This window comes from Papaver somniferum, chromosome 3, assembly GCF_003573695.1.
Source record: "Papaver somniferum cultivar HN1 chromosome 3, ASM357369v1, whole genome shotgun sequence".
Lineage (NCBI taxonomy): Eukaryota > Viridiplantae > Streptophyta > Magnoliopsida > Ranunculales > Papaveraceae > Papaver > Papaver somniferum.
In genome coordinates, this window is record NC_039360.1 from 32,959,734 (window position 1) to 32,986,019 (window position 26,286).

A 26,286-nucleotide genomic window follows, 5' to 3' on the forward strand; every position below is an offset into this window, starting at 1 on the left:
AGATGATTAAAAGAGTGAAAAGTAATAACACAGATTGTTTGCAACAGTGTATTGGTGTTGCAAAACAGCTGTTACAATGAAACTGTTACAGAAAAACTGTTGCTTTTTCGCTCATTTTAAGACCCTAAAATAAGACTGCCCTGAACAGCTTAATGTTCTTCAGCTGTTAAACAACGACACTGTTCTGCGACTGTCTACCGAGCATCAATGTTCTTCGCGTTCTTCTTCTTCAACAGCAGCAGCAGCAGAAACAGAGTTTGGTAAAGCTCTGATTTCTTCTTCTTTGGCTCTCCTTAGGTTCCCAAACTCTCGACACCTCTTCTATATGACCCAAGACATCTATTTATATCAAAATACCGATTAAATCTCTCCCAAATCTTCCAAAATCTCTTTTTTCTCTTCACGGCCAAGTTGAGACAATTTCTTGTTTTAGGATTTCTACGCGTTTCTGAGCTTTACTTTTTATTCTAAACTCATCCTTAGATAGATACAAATCTTTGGGAAAGTTTACAGCGTTTTAATCACTTTAATATTCCCTAAAACAGGTCACACACGTGACTTTCCATATTTTCTTGTTCTAAGAAAAATCCGTCGATTGAGCCCATTCTAAACACCCATATCAGATTCCTAGACCCATAAGGAGTCTATCCTATGAAAATCAGAGGTTTAATTGACCTCAAACTCCTTCAAATCACGATTGCCAAAACTGCTCTTTAATTGCACTTTTTCCCGCCAAAAACCTGATTTTTGAATGTTGAAGATGGTTACCCCTTATCCAGAGTAGGGGTGCGATTAGCAACTGTCTGGAAATGGGATGCCCCTTAGTAATTAGGTTACCCCTTATCCAAAGTGAGAGCCAGAATAGCAAATGTCTTCCGGGTGCTTTCCGACAACTTTTCGAGCCAATTTTTTCCAAAAATGTTTATTGGCCAAAAATACCTACAAATAAATAAAACACCATAATAAGTACAAAAATGAGCCCTAACAACATATAGAATCGAGATAAATCGGACACAAAAATGTCTCTATCAGTGTCGGGGCTGTTATAGCTACATCAGTTGATGAAAATACGAAAACTACATCCTAGAAGGACGAAGGAAACATTCTTTCTCAAAAAGAGGATGAAAATCAGCTCAAGGTTTCACATGATTCACAGGAGTTTATTGATTCATCGTTCACTCAAGAGGATTCTTCTTCAACTGAAAACAATACTGTTATTTCTGTTGGCCTAGACTGTATTGAATCAACTTATGAGAAGGAAGAATTAAATCATGTTCATAAGGAAAAAAATCAGGTCAGCGTGGTCTTGCATGAATCGCATGATTTGTCAGAGAAAGGTAAGTCATCGAATTTCAGTTTAATAGCTTCTGATATACCTGTTTTATCTAGTGTTGAAAACAATCAAGTTATTATTCATGAGAAAGCATGAATGATCTCTTATGTAAACCCTAACAAGGTTCATCTTGTTGAGTTAACTTCTGAGAAGTCTTTTGTGATATATCCGATTAGAGCAGTAAATAATAAACCATTGTTTCATACTTCAGTCTATAAGCTTGATTATCTATCTCAAGAAAATATAAGTATAGAGAATTACAATGGACGATTTTGTGGTAGAATTTTATCAAACGCCGAGAGAGTATCATTGGCACAAGGTTTAGCAAATATTTTGTAATAGGAAACATGCCTTTCATTCAAGACATTATTGTTTACATGTATGATACGTTTCCATCAATAAGTAGCATAAGATGGACATATGCACATTTAACCCCTTCCATTGAATTCGGCATCCGACCACCTGTGAGTACCGAGCTAGAGTTATTTGCACCATGTAGAGTTTACAATATTCATGGAGATTTGGTCCAATTACAGTGCTTTTTGAGGAATACAATACTGACACCAAGTTTAGTTCAGCAGACTGTTACCGTTTCGAAGAAGATCATTGTAAGGACCCTCAAGTTCGTCAATGCTATTAGACTAGTCAAGAGACGTCTTAGCCGCCAATTACTCGATTAGTGTAACTCGAACGTTAATTATTAGGGATTAATCTAACAACTATCTATCTACGAAACTAGTAACGCTGATTAGGTCTCGGAAATTTGTGTGAAATAGGCTACTCGAACGTGTCATTCGGACATTGGACGAAGAAGATATTTGTTATTTTAGATGAAGGGTAAAATGGTCATATAATATTAAAGTGTTACCAAGGCAACCGGATTTTCTTCTCAGGGCACTCTCTGTGGATAACTCAAAAGAAATTCGGTAAGGTTGTGGAATTTCTATTTTCCTTTCATTTTCTTTTCTTCTCGTTTCTTCCTATTTCTTCTTATCTTTCTTCTTTCTTCTTCTCTCTTTTCCCTTCTTCTCTGTTCTTCTTCTGTTCTGTTCGATGTGAGAGTTACGAGTCAGATTTCATCGAGGGAAATCAACTGGTAGTATTCATAGATGATTTAGAAGATGGGGTGGTCGTTAATTGTGAAATAGAAGAACTAGGGTTTAATTACCTTGTGGATCGTTAATTGAGTTATTGATTGAGAGATTGAAGAATGAAATTCGGTGAACACAATATAAAGAAGAAGATTGAGTATTTGATGTGTGAGTTTTTAATGAAGATTGGAGAATCTAGGGTTTCTGTTCATCCCCAAGACAAATATTAGGGTTCTTGCATGCAATTAAATCAAGTGACTGAAACTGGAATTGAGGTTTTGGGGGAGAGATTAGAGATGGGTAAATGTTTAATTGAAGTTTTGAAGTGAATCCAGTGATGTATCGGAAAATTTGGGTTAAGGTTTATGTATTATCTTTTTGAACTTTTTTTGGATAAGGATTAAGAAGAAATTAACAGATGGGTTTGTCCTTAATTGATGATGGTTGAAGCTATGAGCTGAGGAAGATGATTCAATCAAAGAATCAGAGACGCATTTTGGTGTTGAGGATAATCAAGTTTAGAAATAAGTTTCTTTGAGGTAAGTGTTATCTGAGTTGATTTAGTAAAGTTATTTATTTTAATGATTAAGTATATGCAATTGGTAATTGAGTTAAGAATGGTTGGGTGTTTGAGTAGATGTCGTATGAATGGGGATTATAGATAGCGGCGGTGTTATTATTGTTGTTGTGTGTTGTAGAATGCAGGGGAGGAATTGGAGGTTTGTTCTGGTTCACAGAGAGTTGGGATGAATTTGGTGGATGGTTGTTATCTGAATTGAGAATTATATTAATGTTGTAAGAGTTGTATTCGGAGCTGAAATGCGTGTGTTTGGAACTGGAGGTACAGGTGGAGAAGTGGTGAACTATTATGATGAATGTTACATGGGCTAAGTGGTTGCAGTTCATGGGAATAGAATTAATGATTGAGAGGAGACGTAGCAGTGATTGGATTGTAGATTTAGAGTGTCTGGTGCTATGTGGATTGTTGGTTTAAGCATTATAGCCGGAGTTGTAACTACAGAGATGAAGTGCGAGTTGTAATGTGTTTTCAGGTGCATCTATGGAGTGGGTTGAAGTTCTGGTGGTGGGTTTGAGTATAGGATGGATGTTATAGAAGTGTATCTAGATATGAAGTTGCAGTTAGATATACTTTAAAATGGATTTGGTAATGAGTTGGTTAATACAGGGTTGGGGTTATGGTTATATAATTTTAATTGTGAGTGATGGTGATGAACTGAAATGGGTTGTTTCGGTTTATGCTTGATATGAGCTGGCACTAATGTGTATGAAGGTGGTTGTGTTTTTTTTTTTGAGTTGTTGGGTTATTTTGAGATGTATTTGTTGGTGTTATTATGTGGGAGGATAAAGTTTAAAGGGTTGTGTAGTAGGTGCTTCTATAAGGAATGAGTTGGAGGAATTGTCTATGGGGATGTATCCAGAATTGGAGTCATAGAACTAGAGCTTTTGAATGGTAAGTATTGTCTAAAATGAAGTGTTGAATGTTTGGTCATGATAATGTTTGCAAGTGGTGGTGTAGGGTGTAAAGTTGAATCTGTAACCAAGTGAGATTATTTTAGTTCAGTTAAATGAGTTGGTGAAATGAAGATATGTTGGAATGGTGATTTCAGTGTAGGCTTGCTTAAAGTTGCAACTGCAGGTATGCTTAATCTTTGATTATAATTGAAATTTGAAGTATAATTTGAGTGAATTAATTGATGTAATGTGTAGATTGAAGTTAAACTTGAGTAGAATTGTAGAGTTGTAGAGTTGGAGCCTCGGCTGTGTGAGAAGAACCCTTGGCATGTCTGACTGGGTGTATTCAATCTGACTCGGGTTTGTTATTGTCTGACTCAGTATCTGACTGAGTTGAATCGGTGTTAACTCACTGAGTTTCTCTTTTGACCTGAGTTGACCAGTTCACCCGACCTTGACCGAGTTGGATCGGTTGACTTGACTTTACTTTGACCGTTGGCTTACATTAACCATTAGTCGACCTCGTTGACCGTTGGTGACTGTTAGTTAGCTCAGATGGACTGGACCTTAGTTTAATGAGCTTGTATAGTGGACTTGAGCTTAAGACTAGTTTTCCTAATTTGATATTTGGACTCTTATGGTCTGAATTAGCCTTTGGCTTCTTCTACTAAGTTGTAGATATTCACAAGACTTATCTAGTGGACTATAGAACCAACCCAATTCAATTAGTAAACCTTAGCTATGTTAAAGATAGATAAATAAAAGATGTAGAACCTTAAATGGCCTAGAATCATTAGAAAGACTTGTATGATTCTTGTGTGAGCCTTTTGGATAGATTCTTAGACTTCTTATTAACAGTTAGTCTATATTAACAACGATCGATTCAAAGGATGAACCAGTGGATCGTGGATCTCGAGGTAGGCGTGGCTTGTCATCAAAAGAGGTGGGAATACTTTTAACTCTTTTGAAACCATTGTTTGTTCGTGCATTTCACGCATTGTTTAGTTTGTATTATGATTGTTTAGTTGATTTTTTGAATATTTCCATGATTGGAAAGGACATGTAATGTTTTGTTGTGAATATGAATTGTTATGGGAAATAAGAATTTCCACCTGTGGTATATAGGATACGCTCCTTCACATTTATACCTAGAGCTTTTATGATATATTGGTCGACAGTTTGCGAGTTCGGAATTGTCGACATCCATACATACGATTAGGTGTGGATTTGCGAGTTCGGAATTGCACAACCATATTATACATTGTTTGAAGAAGTAGTTTGTCCATATACATTGTTTGTGCATTTCCAGTGACTTAGTCACTTTGGTGTTTGGGAAAATATGTATTGTTTTCCAAATCTTTCTCATGATTTCTTTAAAGTTAAATGTTATTCCTACTGGGCACCCCTTTTAGGGATGATGTGCTCACCCATTCCCACTTTCAGTTTCAGAGACTGGTCAGAGTTGCGCAGCGAAAGCTCCGAGAAATTGACTTCGTTAGTTGGTTATATTCTGATATGTTTATATGTTGTACATTTTATTTCTAAACCAAATGACTATTATATATGTATCATTTGAGAGGAATTCTTATATATATATTTCTGAGCGGGGTTAGTTTTGGGTTAAATTTGTGTAGCAGATTTCTTAAATTGAAAGTTTAAGTATTTGATTTAGATTCGTAGTGCCTCTTTATTTAGTTAATCTCTTGGATTAGTCAGCTGCTAGCTTAGGGGGCGCTACAGTCATATTTTATTTTGTGCTGAAGCTGTACTTCCCCGTGACGTTAGAAATATCAGTTCGGAATTCGGAACAATATTTAGTGGAGTTCCTGCCAGTTACATGGACGTCGACAACGCTGCATTGACAGGATCAACTGCTACTGGACAAACAATACTTGGTTTCTCTGTTTTGGAGTCTAGAGGAAAATTTTCATCCACTGTATTTGAAAATGATGATAACGATAAATCCGTTAATCACAATTTCCGTAATGTCAATGGATGGACTGCACTTCACTGGGTTTCTTTTGATGGAAGGGAGCAAACTGTTGGTGCTCTATTAACGTTAGGAGTTGCTCCTAAAACATTATCAGGTCCTAGTCCAAAATTTCTTTCTAAGAGAACACCAGCCGATCTTGTTTCTGCCAACAGACGCAAAGGAATTGTTGATTACTTGGCAGAGTATTTCTTCACCACCCATCTTCCTACGTTTGCCTTGAAGGGAAGAGAAGAAGATGGCTTTTTAGAGATCTCCTTCGATGAGTTTCTAGAGAGCTCCTTAGATGTGATAGCTATACAAATATTTTCAGAGCGTAGTCCGACGCCAGACACTGTTGGTATTCCGGATTTGTCACTGAAAGATTCGTTAACTACTCCTTATAATGCGAATCAAGCTGCTACTCACATTCACCTAGTCTTCAGGGTTCAATCATTCCAAAAGAAACAGTTAAAAGAGATCATTGATGATAAAATAAGTATGGCAGATGAGCGCACCCTATGTCATGTGACTAGGAAGTCCAATAAGTCCAAGCAAACACCGTGTGATGATAAACTGGATCATTTTCTGTTATTGAGAATCCGAAGCAATCAAGCAGCTCTACATGATTTCGTTTTTACGGATAATTTCAGCAGCTACTATGAGAGAGGCAAAGAAATTTTAAAGTTCAACAATCTGTGCAACTCATTTGTGCAGTATCTCGGCTCAACAAGAAGTTTATCAAAGTGTGGTACTTTCACAAAACAAGGTCTAATTAAGCACGTATATACTTTTGAGGTTAGTGGTTATCTCTGGTACTTGCTAGGTACTAAAATTAAAGAGAACAGACTACTTCTTCTATTTAGTGGCAACCTGCATGTTCTTCATGGTAAGTTACTTGGTCATGCTCTTGGCAAGTTTGTTGTTGCTATGGTTCAGTTTACTTGGTCATCTCAGAAGACATACAACGAAGATGATAACGTTGGTAATTACTACGAAAGGGGAAAAGTGATATCACAGTCATCAACTTTCGTTGGATCAAGAGACTATACAACACTATGGACAGCTGGACATCAAGTGCTTTCATATGGAATTTATTCATATTTGTTCGAACCGGAACTATTGCTACAAAGTGATAGACATGACGCTAATATCAAGTTTCGAATGGTGAGCCATACCTATGAGAATTATGCTCTTCTTAATGGAGTTTTTGTGGACCTAATACACAAAGGTTTACCAAGCTTGGTGAATTATAGTATAGAAGCAAAGGTCTACTGTATTCTAAAACAGCCAAAGCTTGGAGGTGTTTTGACAGGCCATTTAAAAGTAGTCGTTGACTGGATTGTTTGGCATCCTTTAAACATACTTCATGCTATTCCAAGGAGTAAAGAACTACATGGAATTCAAAATATGTTTTTTTTTATCGTGGCAAAAGAAAAGAGATGCAGTTCCAGCTAGGTGAACTTATTGTGAAAAATACATTTTGGATCAACCAAGTAGAAATGGAAGTGAAGAATTTAGTTACAACTACTCGCAAGATTTGTAGGCCAACTTTTCAGCCGTTATACATTGTCCCAAGTCCGTGGATTACACCAAGAGTTGCGACTTTACTAGATCACACAGTGGATGCTAGGCGTTATGTTGGGGACAGAAGACTTGGTTGGTGGATTTTATGCCAAAACTGATTTTATTTCTTGGATCAACAGCCGAACGAGTCGATTTATTATGCTCTAAAAGAAGTAGCTCAGAAGTTGGAAGATATACTCGTGGAAGTCGTTGCTGGCATGATTCTTATTATCAACACCAGTGACGTGATTTTTGTCTTTGATCGTGGGAAATTTAAACACAACTCTTATCATTCTTTGAGACATATTTCTTGGATGTTTCGATTTATGATCTCTAGAGCTATGAGTTTTGTGTTTGATCGTGGTAAGCTGGTAAAAGTGACATATATCTACATTTTTCATGGAGAAAAAAAGCTCGTATTCACTGCTCGAAGTCTAGAGAAATATATGGAGAGAATGAAGTTCTTCTTATTAGCTAACTCGAGGGCGAGTTTCTTTCAAGGAGAGGGTACTGATGCAGGACATCTACCTTATTTCCCAAGTCATTGTTATTTCCTTTTTAGTATTTCTCTTTATTTAGAACTCTTGTTATTTTAGTTATGTAGTATCCTATATAAACAGGCGTACGATTGTCTTAGGGTAATCAATCTTTTTATCAATCAATCTTTTATGAAACAATATTATTATCATCTTATTATTCGTTTATACGAATTCTCTTTTATCTTTTCTTAATCTCTTTATCAATTTCGTCTAAATCTCATCTCTTTCTTCCTTCGCATCCCTAGCAATCTCCATATTGCATTCTTCTCACTATCGTTATACATTAGTATGCCATTTCTTTAGAACTAAGCACTTGCCTAAGGAAATGAACTTAACCTTTCTAGCATTCATTCTGAAAGTTTTAAACCCTTTAAGTCCTGATGAGTTTTGTCTTATTATCCTTTGTAATCCAACCTATAAGATTATTTCAAACCCTTCTGGATAATAGGTTATGATCTGTGATGTCCAAAATTATCTCACTGTTCCAATCAGCCTTCATGAAGAATAGGAAAATTACTGATGATATTGTCCTTGCCCAAGAAGTCATGAACTCAATGAAGAAAAATAAAAATAAAAACAAAAATAAAAGTAAGGACCGCGCGCTGGGGCTTAAGCTAGATATGAGAAAGGCATTTGATAGGGCCGCTAAATTGGACTTACCTCAAGAACATTCTAGGAAAGCTTAGTTTTTTGGAAGACTGGTGCGCAATGATTTATGAGTGTGTCAACATCCCTTATATTGTTGTCCTGTATAACGGGGTCCCTGGTCATTTTTCTACTCCTTCTAGAAGTCTGCGGCAAGAGAACCCATTGTCCCCTCTATATGAAGGGTCTTTCCTGACTTCTCAAACAAGGGGAGCTGATATAAAAATTAGAGGTATTAAGGTTACCAAGGACAGCGTCATAATCACCCACATGTTATTTGCTGACGACTGTCTTATTTTCACTAACAGAACCTCGTTTGAAGCTATGAATTTTCTAGATATTATAAACTGTTTTAGTAATACCTCTGGGCAGATGATAAATTTCTAAAAGTCGGGAATCTTTTTCAATAATTCAATGCCAAACAAATTTGGTAAAATGATATCATGAGAATCTTAAAGGTTCGGAAAATCTAAACTTCTGACAATTAACTATCTTGGGACTCCTATGTTCATCGGAAAAGCCAAAGTGAAGTGATTTGAGTCTATGATTATTATAGTCAAAAGGCGATTTCAAAATTGGATGAGAAGACTACTCCCACAAGCATCTAGAACTTTGGTAGTCAAATTGATCTTGAAATCATTACCCATTTACCAAATGAATTTTTATATGTTCCCAAAGTTCATTATCAACCAACTTATTTTTATCCAACATGATTTCTTATGAGAAGAAAAGAATGAAGTAAAGAACTTTAGAAGCTTTGAACAAACCCATTCATCTAGGAGGACTAGGATTTAGAGATCCTCTCACAAACAAATTTTTCCAGCTAGGTAGATTTTCGTAATACCTAATTACCAACCCTGATTCTCATATGGCATTTATCCCTAGAGCCACAATATTATAGCAAGTGTAGGCATCCTTTTGAAGAAAACATTCCAAATAAAGGTTCTTGGATTTGGCAATGCTTTCTGAAGGGATAACACATATTAGCCCACATTGCATTTGGGAAGTAGGAAGTGAAGAGTCAATCCACATATGGGAAGACAGGTGGATCGCAATCATTCAAGTAGTCTCACCTTCAAGCAACCCCCACTTCACTGGACATGACCTGATAAATTCGGACACTCTTAGCTGGAACTTACCTCTTCTTAACCTATAATTGACCCTAGCAATCACCATTATATATATTAACAATTATGGAAAGGATACTCCAAAGTGGAACCCAATAATTTTGGGAGAATTAAGCCCTAAGAGATTGTACAATGACATCAAAAGAATGGAACCGAGTGGACCTACACAATGAGAAATAATATGGCAGATGGATGTTTCACCTAGTGTAAGCTATTTTCTTTTGAATGTATTCAGAACATGCTTCCGATTACTAGTAGCCGATATACCTAACACATGTGTTATTTGCTCTCAACACGGAGAAACAGTGGAGCATATCTTCTTCACTTGTCCTTTTTCCTGAAGCGTAGTGTTTGCTTCATCCAACTGTCCTTTCCTACCAAATATGTACCCATCTTCTGTCGGTAACTAAATTCTCCAATTGTACACTAATCCTACATGTTGGAATAGCTCCCGAGGTCAATAGATGTCAAGTGGTATCATTACTATCTGGTATATTTGGAAGGCTCGCTGCTACAAGGTATTCAGGGGCATTGACCCTAATCTTAGGGATATCAATACAAGAGCAGAAATATTGGAGTGTACTACCCAAACAATACAGCAAGACTTATAAGAATAAATTTACAATATAGATATAACACAGACCAGAATTGTACACGCACACCATTAGGATCCCAAAAGATCAACTTTGCAGGAATCAATGACAAACATAGCGAGTGAAGGGAAGTAAAGAAGTTGTAGTGCAAAGTGCAAATCTCTAACCAATTGCAAGGGGTACCAGTTTCTCAGAAAAGTTGTAAAAAGAAAAGAAAATTTTCCAACCTTAGGCAAAATGTAACTGATGTGGAAATTTCATCGGGTTAGATGCTTATGTAGCTTCACACAAAGGTATTCCACCACTTATTCCACCCACTATGACCGGTGATGACAAGTTCTACAAAGAAAAGCATTTTTACTGTTATTCATGTGGGGAATCTAAAACATGGCTTATAACTTCGAAATCAAACTCTTACAATGCCGGATCCATGCATTAATGGTAAGATAAAACTGTTCATATCTACCAAACCAGAATCTAATGGCAACAGATATTGCTTATGTCAAACATGTAAGAAGGTTAAGTTTCTTTAAAATATAAAAAAGTGTTGGAAGATGTATGAACCTAGCAAGTTGTAATACCTATGATGATGTTATAGTAAGTTATTTTAAGTACTAATGGAACTGTTATTCTAAGTAATTTGTTAAAGTCTGTTATTTCTAAACTAACAAGCAACATTAACTTATACAGTAAGAATCCATTCACTTAAACACATAGTTTATAAAGATAATAACTTCGAAACTGTTAACAATAAGTTCATAATGATAACAAGTTTAAAAACTTAGGTCTACATTGTTCATAAAGATGAAAACCTAGATATCGTCATAAAGTAGTTCCCAAAGGAACCGCACATGTTGTTTAAAACCTATGGAAATGTAAATAAAAATAACTGCAATGGTCCAAAATTATGAAAATGTGAACTTAAAGCATAAATGATCATTCTTCAGTAAAATCAATAGTAATTACATTGAGAGCTTTGCATATAGCCCTTTGAATCCTTCTGCTCATCCTTGATGGTGAAGGCAATACATACTCAGGCTCAGCTTCAGCCATATGGTCAGACTCAAGTTTAGGTAGTAGTGGCGCAGGCAGCATGGGATCGGAAGTGAGTCTTCTTCTTTTCTTTTGTACACTACCACCCCTCACCACCTCTGTTTCCAAGACCATCACCACCCCCGGTTTTAATTCCACCACCTCTAGTACTACTGTCATCGTATGTTCCTTTCATAAAACAACCATCTAAACCTTCAATAGGCACTTCATCTAGGTTTTTTTCTTGCATAGCAACATGAATTGGTTTTTGCACATCGACAAGATGTGGTTCTTGCATAGCACCAGTAATTGGTTCTTGCAAAGAAGCAGGTACAAAAGTCTAATGAATAATAACATAATAATACAAGTTATAATATGATAAAAACTTAAAAGACTATTATTTGAAAAATGAAATTATTATGGTGTAAAGTTGTAGGGGATTACTTGAGCTCTTAGAGTCTTTAGAAATGCATCCTTACATGCATGGAATCCTTACACCAAATATGCACCTTCTTCTTCTCTAGATTGTAATACCTTACTGTGAACCTCTTCTTCCACCTATACCCGCACTTCTATTACGTGGAGTCCAACCATCCCATCTACCTCTTCCTCTTGTGAAAGATCTTCTAGAAGGGACCCAAACTTGTGCAGTAGGTGGAGCTGATGCAACTGATGGTGGTGCAGCTGGTGATTGTACATCCCCAAAGAGAAAGTATTCAGCTCATCTGCCACCTATCATGTTTGCCTCCTCTGCCACCTGTACCGCCACCTCTGTTGCCACCTGTTCTGCCACCTCTACCACTATTTTGTTGTTCATTTAAATACTCTTTAAAATCCATACCTAGATTCCTCTTCACATGTGGTTCACCACCTGTGAAAAAATAAAGTTAGTCAAAACAAGATAAAGGTAAAGAGAATGACAAAACAAAAGACAAAAAATATAAGTTACACTAAAGGAAACTTTATTACCTTATGAAGCTGAAAATTCAGCCTTTCTAGGACAACCTCTCTTGTTGTTCCCAAGTTCAGTACATAATTTACACTGCTTCTTTTCACCATTTCCACCTCTAGCTTCAGCTGTATCTCTTCTCCTTTCAATCCTTAGTCTGCCTTTTAGGTTCTCATATGGTGGTGGTGTAACTTTATGTTCAGTGTTATTTTTTGAAGCCCATGCATTTATATACATTATCTATTGGACGAACCATTACTGCATATGTTTCTCTTCACTTGTCTACAAAATGATATTCATCAAGTAACCTTCAAAACAACAAGAAAACAACAATATTGATTTAAGATAAAGTTGAAGCAACAAAGACGAAGCTGTTAAAGATAAAGTTCACGGGATTGTTGAAATCAAGAAATCAAAAAATTGTTAAAGACAGAGCTAAAACAACTTACTATTTCCAGTCAACATTTCTGTTATAAAATGAATCATTAATTGCATGTTCATAAGGAATCCCTGTGACATCCCAAAATATACGACCACATTAATGCTTAAACAATGATCAAGGATTTTCCACACATCTCTGCTAGTAGGAACTCTTTCAAATAATATTGCATTTTCCTTATTCAACTTATAAATCCCTTTGATGTAGTCGTAATTGTGATAAGAAAAGATTTGATTATCAGACTTGTAAAGATTTGTTTTAGACCAAATTTCTAAACTCAAATAAAGATGATACAAAGTTAAGAGAACTCCGATTCATTCCATATTCTCAAATGGAATTTGGAATTATTTCTCACAATCAATGAATACCTCTTGGAGTCATTAAACCGAAATCAAAGATCATTTTGTGCTCTGACACACCAATTCATGTAAAAAAAAACTTGCCAAAAAGGTGTGGTACATGCTTCCTTTTATAGGATATTTTAGGGAGAAAGAAGTCGGAGAACAATGGCCAATAAAAAACAAAAAGAGATGATGATAGTTGAAATCAAGAAATTAATTTACCAATGGATAGCAATACATTCTTGGTTTAGATTTGTGAGCTTCAGAGATCTGATATTAAACTAGAGTCCCTGGATAACGCCTAGGAACTCTATTATCGTAAGCAGTTGAGTTTATGCGGAATTGGGCTTAACTTGGGTTAGATGATTATAGTGTAAGCAGTTGAGTTCTCTCGGATTTTATTTTTCTAATAAACTTTCAACCATTTCTCTCAACAAAAAAATAAATAAATAATAAAAATCGTTTTTATTATAATTATGTTTCCCCTTTTCGTAATGTAACATTATTGCTTCTGCATAGTAGAGGTCGGGACATGCTACAGCTTTTCACATTAATTTGCGTCAACTGTTTTCTCTACCATCTCACAACATCTTATCCATTACGGTTAATTATGAGATATTCTTGTCTTCGATCGTGTCTATGATTATCTCCAAATCCGACCATACCTTTCCCAATCTGTAACAATTAGGCGTCTATGTTTTTACCACCTAAGTCGAGCTCCCGCAAACTTTAACGAATAAGTGTGGAAAGCTGACCTTGTGTTTTCATATGTTTGTAATAATCTGACCTAGTATCGGTGTCAATAATGGTAAAATTATTGAGTGATGATACCAATGATCTGAGGTTGAAATTCTCACGATTTCATGAGAAAAATTAAGTAGTGAAAATTTGAAAGTTATTAAAAATAGGGCCAGTGATTTCGTACCATTCAACTTAAGATTTAAACACCCTATTCCTTGGATTGGGATTAGCATGGGGCCTTTTTGTGTGTTATCACACCACTATTTACACACACCTCATGGTGGACATAATTGGGAAAAGTCTATCATTTTCGGTTTAAACACCGCTGATTTTCTTTTTTTTTTTTCCAGAAGATCACTTTCGAGGTTTACCACAGTACTGGATGTCTTGGATGAGAAAGAACGTTAGTACTGGGACCCAAACAGCACCAGTACTAACATTTCCCGATTTCAGTGAACTGATTTTAAACTCGTATGCACCAGCCAAACAGCGACACGTTTCAGTAGTTGCAGCCTTGCAGTGGCAGAAGATGAGAAAGAACGAAAGTACTGGGATCCAACAGTTGTCAATGAGAGATTGGCTCAGGCATAAGATGGCACGTGATTAAGACAATGTATCACGTGGGCATGTAAATTTATATCGTCCCATCACTGTCGTAAAGTTAGGCAGAGTCTTCTTGTTGTTGTTGGCATTGGTGGTGGTGGTGCATGGCGTTGCTGTGGAGATTGAAATGAGTGTTCAGTATCAAATTTACGTACTGTTTCTGTGATAAAGTTGTATTAATTTTAGATATTTTTGTTGATGGAACTATAGATATTTTGGGTATAAATATAACAAGGAATAACTCATCCATTTCATGATTCACTTGTTCCTTTCCCCTTCGGTTCTTTTCTTATGTTTCTCTCTCTGGTCTACTACTATTTGGGATATATATATATATATATGGATACCTTCTGCATTGGCACCTGCATCTTGCCTTCGAGTTGTTCCATAATTGGCAAGATTGGCAACCCTCTGCATTTGCACCTGCACCTCACTATATACGTACTGGTCTTTGTTGCTAGTAATATTCTCCATTACTCAGTCCATATTATTTCTTAGAGAAGTGTTATAACAAAGAGTTGGTGTGTGTAAGTGCAGCTGCAACTGCTGAGGGATGCCATCTCGCTTCTAGTTCACTTATTTGACCCTGCCTCTCAAGTTCCATAATTGGCAAGATTGGCAACCTTCTGCATTTGCACCTGCACCTCACTATAGCCACTGGTCTTTGTTATTACTCTTCATTTCTCTATTTCCGGCAAAGAGAAACAGGTGTAATATATAACTAAGAGTTGGTGTAAGTAAGTGCAGATGCAACTGCTGAAGGATGCCATCTTGCCCCTAGTTCACTTATTTGAGCCTGCTTCCTTCATCGAGTTCCATCTTTGGTTCTTGGATGAAACTACTGTCACTACACGATCATTCCCGTCACGTAGTTAAGTTCCATAATTGGCAGGTTGGCAACCTTCTGCATTTGCACCTGCACCTCACTATAGGCACTGGTCCTTGTTATTACTCTTCATATCTATTTCCGGCAAAGAGAAACAGGTGTAATAACAAGGATTTGGTCTATATATGTAAGTGCAGATGTAACTGCTGAGGGATGCTATCTTGCTTCTAGTTCACTTATTTGAGCCTGCTGCCTTCAAGTTCCATCTTTGGTTCTTGGATGAAACTATTGTCACTACAGATCATGTACTCAAGCAAAAATACGTCATGTCACTTATTCCTATCATGTACACAAGCAAAAACACGGTTTTCCTCTTTTTCTGTTGAGCAACGAACATGGTACAACTTTCTTTCTTTTTAGCAGCAATTCCCCTTAATAACAAGGAAGGATATATGCTTTTTCTCGCTACTTCATATTCCAACATTTTCTAACCCATCGTGTGTAGAATGAAAACCAGGCTTTTCCAGGCTTCCCGGAGAAAGTGGGATAACCAGCGGATGACCAGGTTTATGATTCCACAAAACAGAAATTTATACTATTTAGACTGTTCTTTGAAGAGAGCCGTAGAAATGAAGGTGGCTCATCTGATACTGAAGTGTGAAGTACACAAATGGTGGTGGATAAAATCGGTGTCGGGGAAAAGATGTTTTCGAACGGAAGCGTGGTGTAAAGGCATCCACAACTTTTATTATTAGTATTTTAGACTCTTTTTAACTGGGATGGTGATATATTCTTGTTTAGCTACAGCCAACGGCTTCCATTGTCTGATAGATGTCTCTCAAATAACCAGAACGGAAAACGGGTCATATGCACCAAAATTATAAAGTACGGGAGTAATGGTCTGTTAAAATATAGGTAAGAATGACACAAAAATATTAAATTTAAATGTATCCTTTATTGTAATTTTATTCTATCATTTTCTATGTCCTATTTACTTTTGCTTTCACATTTAAAATTAATCGCGTGAAAAGTCTTAACTTCCAATATATAAGTCGGATATTAATAAAACTTATTTGGAAATGACTCGAAAAGATCTACAAAACAAGATCCATTGTTCATGTGAAGTTTGATTAAAAAAAAAGTAATCTGAAACCTGACCGAGGATACATTATGCACACAAGTGCAAGTTGGCCAAAACTTATTTCCTGTAATATGCATTACACACCCAGATACAACCTGGCCAAAGGGAGAGCAAAATGTGATATGAGGAGAGCAAATCGTCATCCACTCATTAATTAAGATCGATTTGATATATTTTTCTTACTCGGACTAAAATACCCCTACTAATCATTAAATCGATCACGTGTTGGAAAAAAATTGATTTTCAAATCATTATATTATCCGTCCTCTTTCACGAAGAAGAGAAGAAATTTATGAATCCTAAAACTTTTATTGTTCGGTAAAAATGTCAGTTGGACATCCTAATAATAGTACGAGGAGTTAATCAAAACGAGAGATAAAAAAGATTACAACCACACAAATAAGACCTAAACAGTTGACATCAAGCCCTCAAAACAGTAATTATAATCCACTTTGAACCGCAAAGAGATTCTTTCTGGTCTTCTCATTATACCAATAATTCAATCACTAACGCAGTTTGATGTTGATGATAAAAATAATCGAAAGGATTTTAAGAAAATCTTAAGTAAAAAAGAAAAAAGATTTAAAAAATTATTATGCTCCTCCGATCGATAGAAAAGTTGTAAAACGAATTTCAAATTTTTCTTACGAGGTATTGCATGTGGGTCAAAAGCGTGCAAAGAGTTCATGTGGTGAATAAGGGTGTTTTAGCCCGAGTCGGAAAAATATTCCAAATTAGTCCTAGTTAGTGAGCCGATTTTTGCTTTCCTCGGATCATATCTTGCTCTCCCTCTAATAAAAATCAGAATTTAATTCCTACAAGAACATGCATTATGCACCCAGGTGCAACTTGGCCAAAACTTATTTCCTATAAGAATATGTGATAGGCACCCTGGTGCATCTGGCGAAAACCTATTTCAAATAAGAAGAAAAAAAAATGCATTATGCACCAAGCCAAAACCTATTTCCTATCAAAATATACATCATGCACTCAAACGCATCTGGTGTACTTCGTGGGTAAATCTAGGTTTATCCTAGTAATCACCTGCAAACTATTATACTCAATCAAAATCACTAGTTCATGATCTCGAGACCACCATTACCATCACATTCATCATCAAAACATCAACCAAAGTAAGCTCCATAGGGTTTGATTTGAGATTTTTTTCATGGATGAAAGTTTGATTCTCTACAAAAGGTTGCAATTGGGAGTCATTAAAATCAATGTAAGCACTTTCAATCTGGTGAAATGAAAATTCCCCAACATCAAATTCCTTACTAGAATCATATCACTCAAATCTCCCATATTCCTTCGTCTTAATACTTCTTTTACTAACACTAAAATATAAAATCTAAATCTAAAATTTAATCTAACATACTTGGGAATACTCAAAGATAATTTAGTCATTACCAAAAGTATTTGGATAATAGATTTTCAAATTACTTCGTAATGTTTTTTTTGTTTTGTTTTTTTTATCTATTTTAAATTATGAGAGTATCCCCCCGGATGCGAGTTCTTTAGAAAATCTCATAATAAATGTAAATAATCCAACTCGTCATTAATTATCCAAGTACAATATTTTGAGGAGGCAATTCCCTCTAATGAAATCTATCCAACTCTCTTGTGCAAGAGTGAATCAAGAAAAACCGATATGTAAGGAATGTGTGAGGGTGACATATAATGCATTTGTGAAGAAAAAAACAAGCGAAGTACCATTATTACACTTTTGGTCTCGAGTTTTCGACCAACGAGGAAAAGATGGGATGTTTTTCTCTCAAGTGTTTGGATTATCGTGCCTAACTCTCCTCTTATCTCAAGTTGCTTGCAGGTGATTAATTTTGTAAGCTTTTATTTTGATGTACATATACTCTTGATCATAATAACTTAAGTAAGTAAAGGCATTTACTAAATTAGGCCTTTTAAGATTCATTACATTGCACTCGCATTAACGGTTATCAATTTGGTGTTCCTCTTTTATCTGTCGGATGATAAAAAGAGAGGGAAAATCCTGGTGATTTGGTAAACGAAAATAGCATGAACACTTTCTCACTTTTGGACCAAAGAACCAAAGTCAAAATGGGTAAACTACCAAAGAACCAAAGTCAAAATGGGTAAACTAAAAAATTGTTCAAGCGATTGGTCCCGTCGATAACAAAATGCCAAAAACCGGTCCCGCTGTATAGGTGTGTGTACTGTCAGTTCTCAAAGTCAAACGCCCTTTAAGGCTTGTGGTCAAAAGTCCACTTATTTTCTCGCTGTTAGGAGTATGCAGCATTTATTTCTGTCATAACTAGTCTAAAGTCCAAGCTGCATTTTCCAACTTATATGAAAGAACGGAACCAAGTGAGAAGGTTGCACTCGACTTGGCAAGCATTCAAAGATTTGCAACTTTGCAAGCATCATAAAATATAAATATATTTTCTTCAAATCATCTCTTACTTGGGATTTTCAAGATCCTATGGTGTGTCCGGTTTCGATCAGACGCCAAGCTAACGAGAGAGAAAATGAGGATGTTTTTCCCTCAAGTGTTTCGATTATTTTGCGTAATCCTCCTCTTATCTCAAGTGGCTTACACCAGGTAACTGATTAGTTCCTTCATACGCTTTTATTTTGTTCCTGGAATTTGATATAAGGCTTAGCTAACAACGCCTGATTAGAAAAATGGGGATCACATTAATCATGGACCTAATTGATTTGTAGGACTTCAACTCCATCACCGCTGTCTCTTGTTCAACCCACACCCTAACATCTCTACATCCTCGTGATCACCCCCTTCTACCATCACCGCCACCACCATCACCAAGCGAAGCTCCACCAACTGGACGATTTGCAGATGACCCAAGGTCACCACCACCAGGTTTCAAAGGATCGCCTTCAGGACGTCCATGAAAACATTAATGATGCACAAACTTTTGACTTGGGGTGCAAAAGTATCCTGTTGTCACCGCTTTTAGTGAACTAAAATTAAATTTTATTACTCTGAGTTGGATTAACATTTAGAAAATTTAAATTAAAAAAAATGGTTTGAAATAATGGTTGTAGCTTGTTTCTTCTGTATATTTACTTTCGTTTTTGTTTGGGAATTTTCTGCAAACCTGTCCCCTCAACGGTTTCTTAAATGTGCTGCAGGAAGAAGAATAAGCAATATGGCTAACTGTACGTAGTATAGAGTATCACCGGTAAAAGTGAACATATGCAAATTACCAGATCTTAGATTTCAGATTAAAGTGAACATATACAGATCAAGCCCCTGGACTTGCCGTCTTCTGTCTCCCTTCTTTTGCAGGAAACCTTGATGCCAGATGCATTCTTCGATGTAAGTGGCCTTCTAACAACCCTTTCTTAGCATCTCGACCTCGTCAGTTAACAAAACATCTTTTTTTCACCACCATATCAAGCCTAGATATCTTTTTCAGTTAATATCTTTTACTTACCTAGACATGTTCATCATATTGCGAAATACTGCAGTAGGCACAGCACAAGAATAAAGTGGACTAAAAGAATAGCATGTAACATCAAGTGATGGAAACATCTCCCTCTAGTTTAACAGTGTTAGACACCAATAACATTCAACGTACACCCGCATATAGGTATCCCTCTAAGGAAACTACTAACTGATTATCAAATCAAACAATCCGAAGGGGATGAATATGCCTCTATTCACAAGATAATTACAGGGATCCTTTGTTTCAAATTTTGCTCATGCAAACACTAACAATTAAGGTCCCCAAAAGTATTTGTAATGGTATCTGAAGAACCCTTTGTGTTCTTTGTATTCAATCAACTTTTAGAGACCACTCATTTCTTACAATAATTAATAAAAGATGCAATCGTCGAATTTGTAAAAAAGCAAATCTTTTCCGTCATTTATTAAAAAACAAAGGTACACCCAAGATCTGATCAAAGATAGGTAACACCATAAGAAATGAAATGTACATCATAAGAAACCTAACAAGTCATTCGTGCTTATTCAAAAAAAAAAAATCATTACTAACTAAGTAACTGCAGAACCCATTATCGAACTACCAAAATAAATAACCTAGTGCATAAGATTTTATATGTTTACCTCAATCGTTGTTGCTGAGGTTTCTTCTTACTTCCATCAAAAAATAACTCAAAATAACTCAGATCCCATAGTTGTTTCATAGCAAACTCAACGTTTAAAGCTTGAACTAGCTTATCCATAGTAACATCAGAATTCCCAGCAAGAATAATGTCATCAATATATAAAAGAAGTATCATCATTTTAGAGGAAGAAGTATAGATGAACATTGAATAATCACACACTGATCTTGTAAAACCAAATTTAACCAAAAAATTATTAAACCTATCAAACCAAGCTCTTGGTGCTTGTTTGAGACCATATAAACTTTTCTTTAAGTGACAAACAAAATTTGGAAATTCAGGATTCACAAAACCTTGTGGTTGAGCCGTGTAAACATCTTCATTTAAGTATCCATGCAAAACGCATTTGATACATCTAACTGTTTTATTTTCCAGTTTTGTGAAACAGCTAAAACCAATACAATTCTCACTGTAGTAGATTTAACCACAGGACTAAAGGTTTCTCCGTAATCAACACCATCTTGTTGATTATAACCTAAAGCCACTAATCTGGATTTGAATCTATCAACTTTGCCATCTGCTTTAAGCTTAATCCTATATATAGACCCATTTTCAACCTAAAATGTTCATGTGAGGTTCTGGTTTAACTAATTCCCAAGTGTCATTATCCTTTAAAGCAGTATGCTCCTCTTTCATTGAGACTTGCCACTGAGGAATCTTGATTGCACTCTTAAAGGTTTTTGGTTCAGATGGAATATCTAACAAAGATGAAAAAGCAACTGGAAGAGGATGTTTAACAGTACAATGCATGACATGATCTGGAAATTTTTTTGGTTTTACAACACCTCTCATAGATCTTGTGACAATGGAACTAGAAGGAGCAGAAGGAGAAGGTAAATCAGTAATAATAGGAGATGAAGACAAATCAGAAATTGCAGGAATTGTAGATGAAGAAGAACTAGAATGACAAGAATCGGATGAATAATAAAATTCTTGTTCTGAAAAGATTACATTTCTTGAAATATGCAGTTTTATTGAAATTGGATCATAACACTTATACCCTTTGTGTAAGGGACTGAAACCTATAAACACACATTTGACTGACTTAGGAGAAAGTTTATCTGATCTTGAATGACCCAAAAATGGATAACATACAGTGCCAAAAACCTTAAGAAAACTATAATCATGTAAAACAGAATGAAGAACTTCAAAAGGAAATTTATTTTGAAGAATTGGAGTTGGTGTTCTGTTAATTGGATATGTTGCAGTTAAGAAAGCATCATACCAAAAAATTTTAGGACAGAAAGAATTAAAAAGTAAAGTATTGCCCATTTTAGTTATATGTCGATGTTTTCTCTCAGCAAGACCATTTTGCTGAGGAGTATTGGGACAAGAAATTCTGATGTTAATGCCATTTGAAGTAAGAAAAGTACCCAGAGCACCTTTTACAAGTTCACTAGCACCATCTGTTTGAAAAGATTGTATCTTTGTAGAAAACAAATTTTCAGTTAAGTTTTTGAAATGGATAAAACACTTTAAAACATCAGTTTTCAGTTCCATTGGATATATCCAATGAAACCTACTATAATCATCAATGAATAATATGTAGTATTTAAAACCTTGTAAAGAAGGAACTGGTGAGGGTCCCCATTCATCACAATGAATCAATGACAAAAAAAGTAAGAGCATGATAAGGAGATAAATGAAAAGGTAACCTTTTACTTTGGGAAATTTGACAAGAACGTCATAAAGATTGAGAGGATTTTGAAAAATTAACAATAATGTATTTAGATGAATGAAGTTGTTTAACAATATTATCAGAAGGATGACCTAATCTACAATGCCAAAGTTCTGGAGAACCATGTAATGCAGAAAAAGCATGATGCAAGTTTTGAGAAGAAATAGGATATAAATTGTTAACCATTCTACCTTTTGCTAAGAGTGCATCAGTGGACAAGTCTCTTATTTCATATCATGTAGGGTCTAGCCTAAAGTAACACTTGTTATTTGATGTAAATTGACCCACTGACAACAAGTTATGTTTCATCTCAGGAACATGGAGAACATTCTGTAACTGAAAACTAGCATTTGAAGTATACAAACTAGAATTACCAGTCAGAGAAATAGGTAATGACTTACCATTGCCAATTTTAACTGAGTCCTTGCCCTTGTAGGAGGAAGTATTCTGCAACAATGAAGCATCGCCTGTCATGTGAGCTGAAGCCCCAGAGTCTGATAGCCATAAATTAGATCTTGAAGGATCATCATTAATATGAATTGAATTAGTATGTTGACTTGAAAAAGCTTGTGGTGTAGTAGAAGTAGAATTCCCAATTGTTGATTGTGAAGGCTCAGAAACACTAACAAAACCAGAATTTGATGGAGGATAATATCGAAAATGGCACCTGCTTGCATAATTCCCTTTCTTTCTTCAAATTTGGCAATCAACTTGTGATAAATCAAACCTCCTAGATCCACCAGTTAATGTAGAACTACTTCCTGGATCATAATTTCCTTGAATATTGGAAGAACTACTTCCATATTGTCCACTTCTATTCCCATTACCTCTTCCATAAGGAAAATTTTAACCGTTCTTCTTCTTTCCACCATTAGCATTATAACTATTCCCTGAATTAGAATTACCATTTCTTGCATATAAGCCGGAATTATGTTGACTATCATAAACTCCAGCAGTATCACGGTCTTGATCAAATAACCATTTCTCATGTTGTAAGTAGTCTTGCTTTCAACTCACTAAAAGTGTAAGGATTATATCTATTTTGAGCTGAGATAGCAAAAGTATCATACTCCCTACCCAAACCATTCAAAACATGCATTATAAGATCAAAATCACTAACTTTCTCTCCAATGGAAGCTAGGGAATCTGCTATGGACTTAATTTTCGGTAAATACACTAGAATGTTTAAATTTCCTCTACTGATTCCAAACAATTGTTCTCTCAACATATTCTTTCTTGCTCTATATTGAGTTTGAAAACAGGACTGAAATTCCCATATTTCTCTTGATGTAGTTAGACCAAGAACATCCCCAGAAACTGTAGATGTGAATGTAGCTTTTAGACAACTAACAACAAATTGATCTATCTTTCTCCATTGAACCCATTTTGGGTTTAAACTAAGAACACCATTAATCATAATTTTCTCCTCTGGCATTGGAATCTCTCCATTAACATGATCATACAAATCAGTTGTAATCAAGATAGACTCAAATTGGTCGCGTCATAGAATAAAATTTGTATTATCTAACTTAAGAGAAACAAAGTTAGTGATGTTGGTGAAAGGAAGTGTAAAATTACCATTCACATATGTTGATGCAGCGGAAGACATTGATACAATTGAAACTTCTAGTACTTGATTGATATGATTGCTTCTTCTAACCATAAAATTGCAAATCCCTGATTAATGAATTAGAATCTTGAAGATCTTGATGTAAAACTTGTTATGAAAAACTGTATATGAATGATTAATCTGTTAAAGATTTAGATCTTAATCAGCTGTAAAAGATATTGAGCTGGTTTGTAAAAAATTTAGGGTTTGGATCTCAACCCATCTGAAACCATGAGAAATATCGGAGAAGATAAGAAGCAGAAAAAGTATTTTGTTATTGAATGAATTGTTAAAAACAATACAGGTTGTCTGAGAGTATTTATTTTTTTTATCATTACAGGACTGACTTGTCTATAAGGTCAACATAACTTTGACTTGACAAGATTTGACTTGACTTGACTGAATGCTATACTTAACAGTAGTCCCTTTCTCCACATAAGTACCTTTATAGAGAGAAACCAGGCTCTCCACATAACTCTCTGGATACCTGCTCATATTAACACAATGGTTGAATTTGATATTATACCAAACACATTTTGATAGCTTTTTTGATCATCTTTAATTTTAGTTAATTTTTTACCAAACGTCTAACTGTTTTTTTCTCACAACACAACACAGCAGAAAAATGCTTTTACAAAAGCTGCAGCAATACCGGACTAAGTCTAAGAGATTTAGATCATAATTAAAAAATAGAATTATTTCAAGTCATCTCTTAGTTACTGTTTTCAACATCCAATTGTGCAGGGACGGACCCAAAATCATTTATAAGGTAGGGCTAGTGAATGGGATGGATTCTCATAACATACAGATTACTCACTCTAAAAATAAAATTTATATCAATCTCCCCCGGACTATAGCCCCCTTTAGCCCAGTGATGGGTCCGTCAGGGCAATTGTGTCTCTGGTTTCAATCAACCACCAAACTAACAAGAAAGAAAATAAGGATGAACATCTCTCAAGTGCTTCGCTTATCATGCATGATCCTCCTCTTATCTCAAGTCGCTTGGAGTCTGTAAGTTTTTATCCTAATCCTAGAATTTTCTTGTTTGTTTTATCAAACAACGCCTAAATTAGTTCACTAGGATTGATTACATTGCACCCACAATGACGATTATCAATTTGGCACTACTAATAGGTTCTCTTAGTTTTTGATCTATTTGATGATAAACTTAATGGATGGTGCATTAATTGCAAATTTTAATGATTTGCAGGACTCCATGCGAAGAAGACAGAGGCCGGGAAGCAGATTGTCCAAGGCCACGACGAAACAATCGTAAAAGAGGGCCCCCTTCAGGACGACCATGAAAAGAAAAATAACGCATGATCTTTCGACTAATAAGGGAGCAAAATGATCTTTCTATCACTGATTTAGTGAATTACGATTAAGTTTTTAATTTACAAAGCCATTCAGAAAAATCTAACAATAAATAGTGTGTAAAAGTAATTGTCTTAGCTTGTTTCTTTGCATGATATTGTAATTTATTATTCTTCGCAAATTTTCAGCTGTGTAGCCCATTTTTTATTTCTTTTTATCAAACATTCATGGTTCGTATCAGTATCAGAAACGTTACTGAATGAAAACCTTATGAACACTCCTCTAGCTGCCAATTGATTAAAAATTATGAGTTTACTAAAGCGAAAAGATGGTCGAAAGCTTTCACTTTCGAGTTTCGAGTACTATTCAAAACTAGACAAAAATTGACTTTTATATTAAAAAAAATCCACATTTAGTAATACCCCTGCAAAATGGGGATCATGGTTGGGGAATACTCATGGTTAAATGGGGTTGGGTTTCGACTAAAGGGCGTTCTCTATCAAGACTAAAAATACCTCTTTACAATCGGCATGGACATCATCTATCAAGACTATAGCTTACAAAAGGCACATGATTTCTAATTTAGTGTTTTCTTTTTCTTGAAAAATTATTTAACTTATCCACCATAATTTCTAAACGAGTGGTAACTAATGATTTCAAAGACATGAATCACCATATGATAAAAATGGTTGGTGAAGCAGTTCTTGATGTCTTGATAGTCAGTGATCCAGTTGCCTTCCCTATCTTGAATAGTGTCAATTTTATTTCTTCTAGTTTAACTCTTAGTAGCTCTGTGAAAGTAACTTGTAACCTGATCTCCCAGATTGATAAGTTGATCTCTGCTCTTGGTTTTTCAGAATTTCTCTTCTATTTCTTGCCATTTTTTAAGTTGTTTTCTAGCATCGGCTAGAGCCTGTCCTCTATCTTTCCTGAAGTAGTAAGTATGGATCCAGGTTAAATGTTGATTGCATTCATCTATGTTGGTTTTTATATTTCCATAGACCTCCTTGTTCCAGACTCTGATTTGTAGCTTTATTTTTTTAAGCTTTCTGTCTATAGAGAAAGCACTTGAGCCAGGGGTATATTTTTTCCAGCATTCAGCAATGATTTTCCTGCAATCTTCATGATCTAATCAGGGATCAAAAAATTTGA

General features: G+C 35.6%; 1 protein-coding gene across 4 annotated transcripts; it reads left to right on the plus strand.

Moving 5' to 3' along the window:
• The first annotated feature begins 1,865 nt into the window (after positions 1 to 1,865).
• On the plus strand, positions 1,866 to 8,066 carry LOC113355780. Of its 4 annotated transcripts, XR_003362604.1 has the most exons (3): positions 2,196 to 4,081; positions 4,787 to 4,840; positions 5,341 to 5,522. XR_003362604.1 is itself a non-coding variant. In XM_026598725.1 (2 exons), exon 2 carries the CDS (start codon positions 5,735 to 5,737, stop codon positions 7,322 to 7,324), a length of 1,590 nt encoding a protein of 529 aa, XP_026454510.1. In that variant the 5' UTR covers positions 2,146 to 4,081; positions 5,683 to 5,734; the 3' UTR covers positions 7,325 to 8,066. The 4 variants fall into 4 exon arrangements, 1 of the variants encoding a protein (XP_026454510.1); XR_003362605.1 differs by lacking the exon at positions 5,341 to 5,522 and having other exon boundaries at positions 1,866 to 4,081; positions 4,756 to 4,814; XM_026598725.1 differs by lacking the exons at positions 4,787 to 4,840; positions 5,341 to 5,522 and adding an exon at positions 5,683 to 8,066 and having other exon boundaries at positions 2,146 to 4,081.
• The last annotated feature ends 18,220 nt before the right edge of the window (positions 8,067 to 26,286 follow it).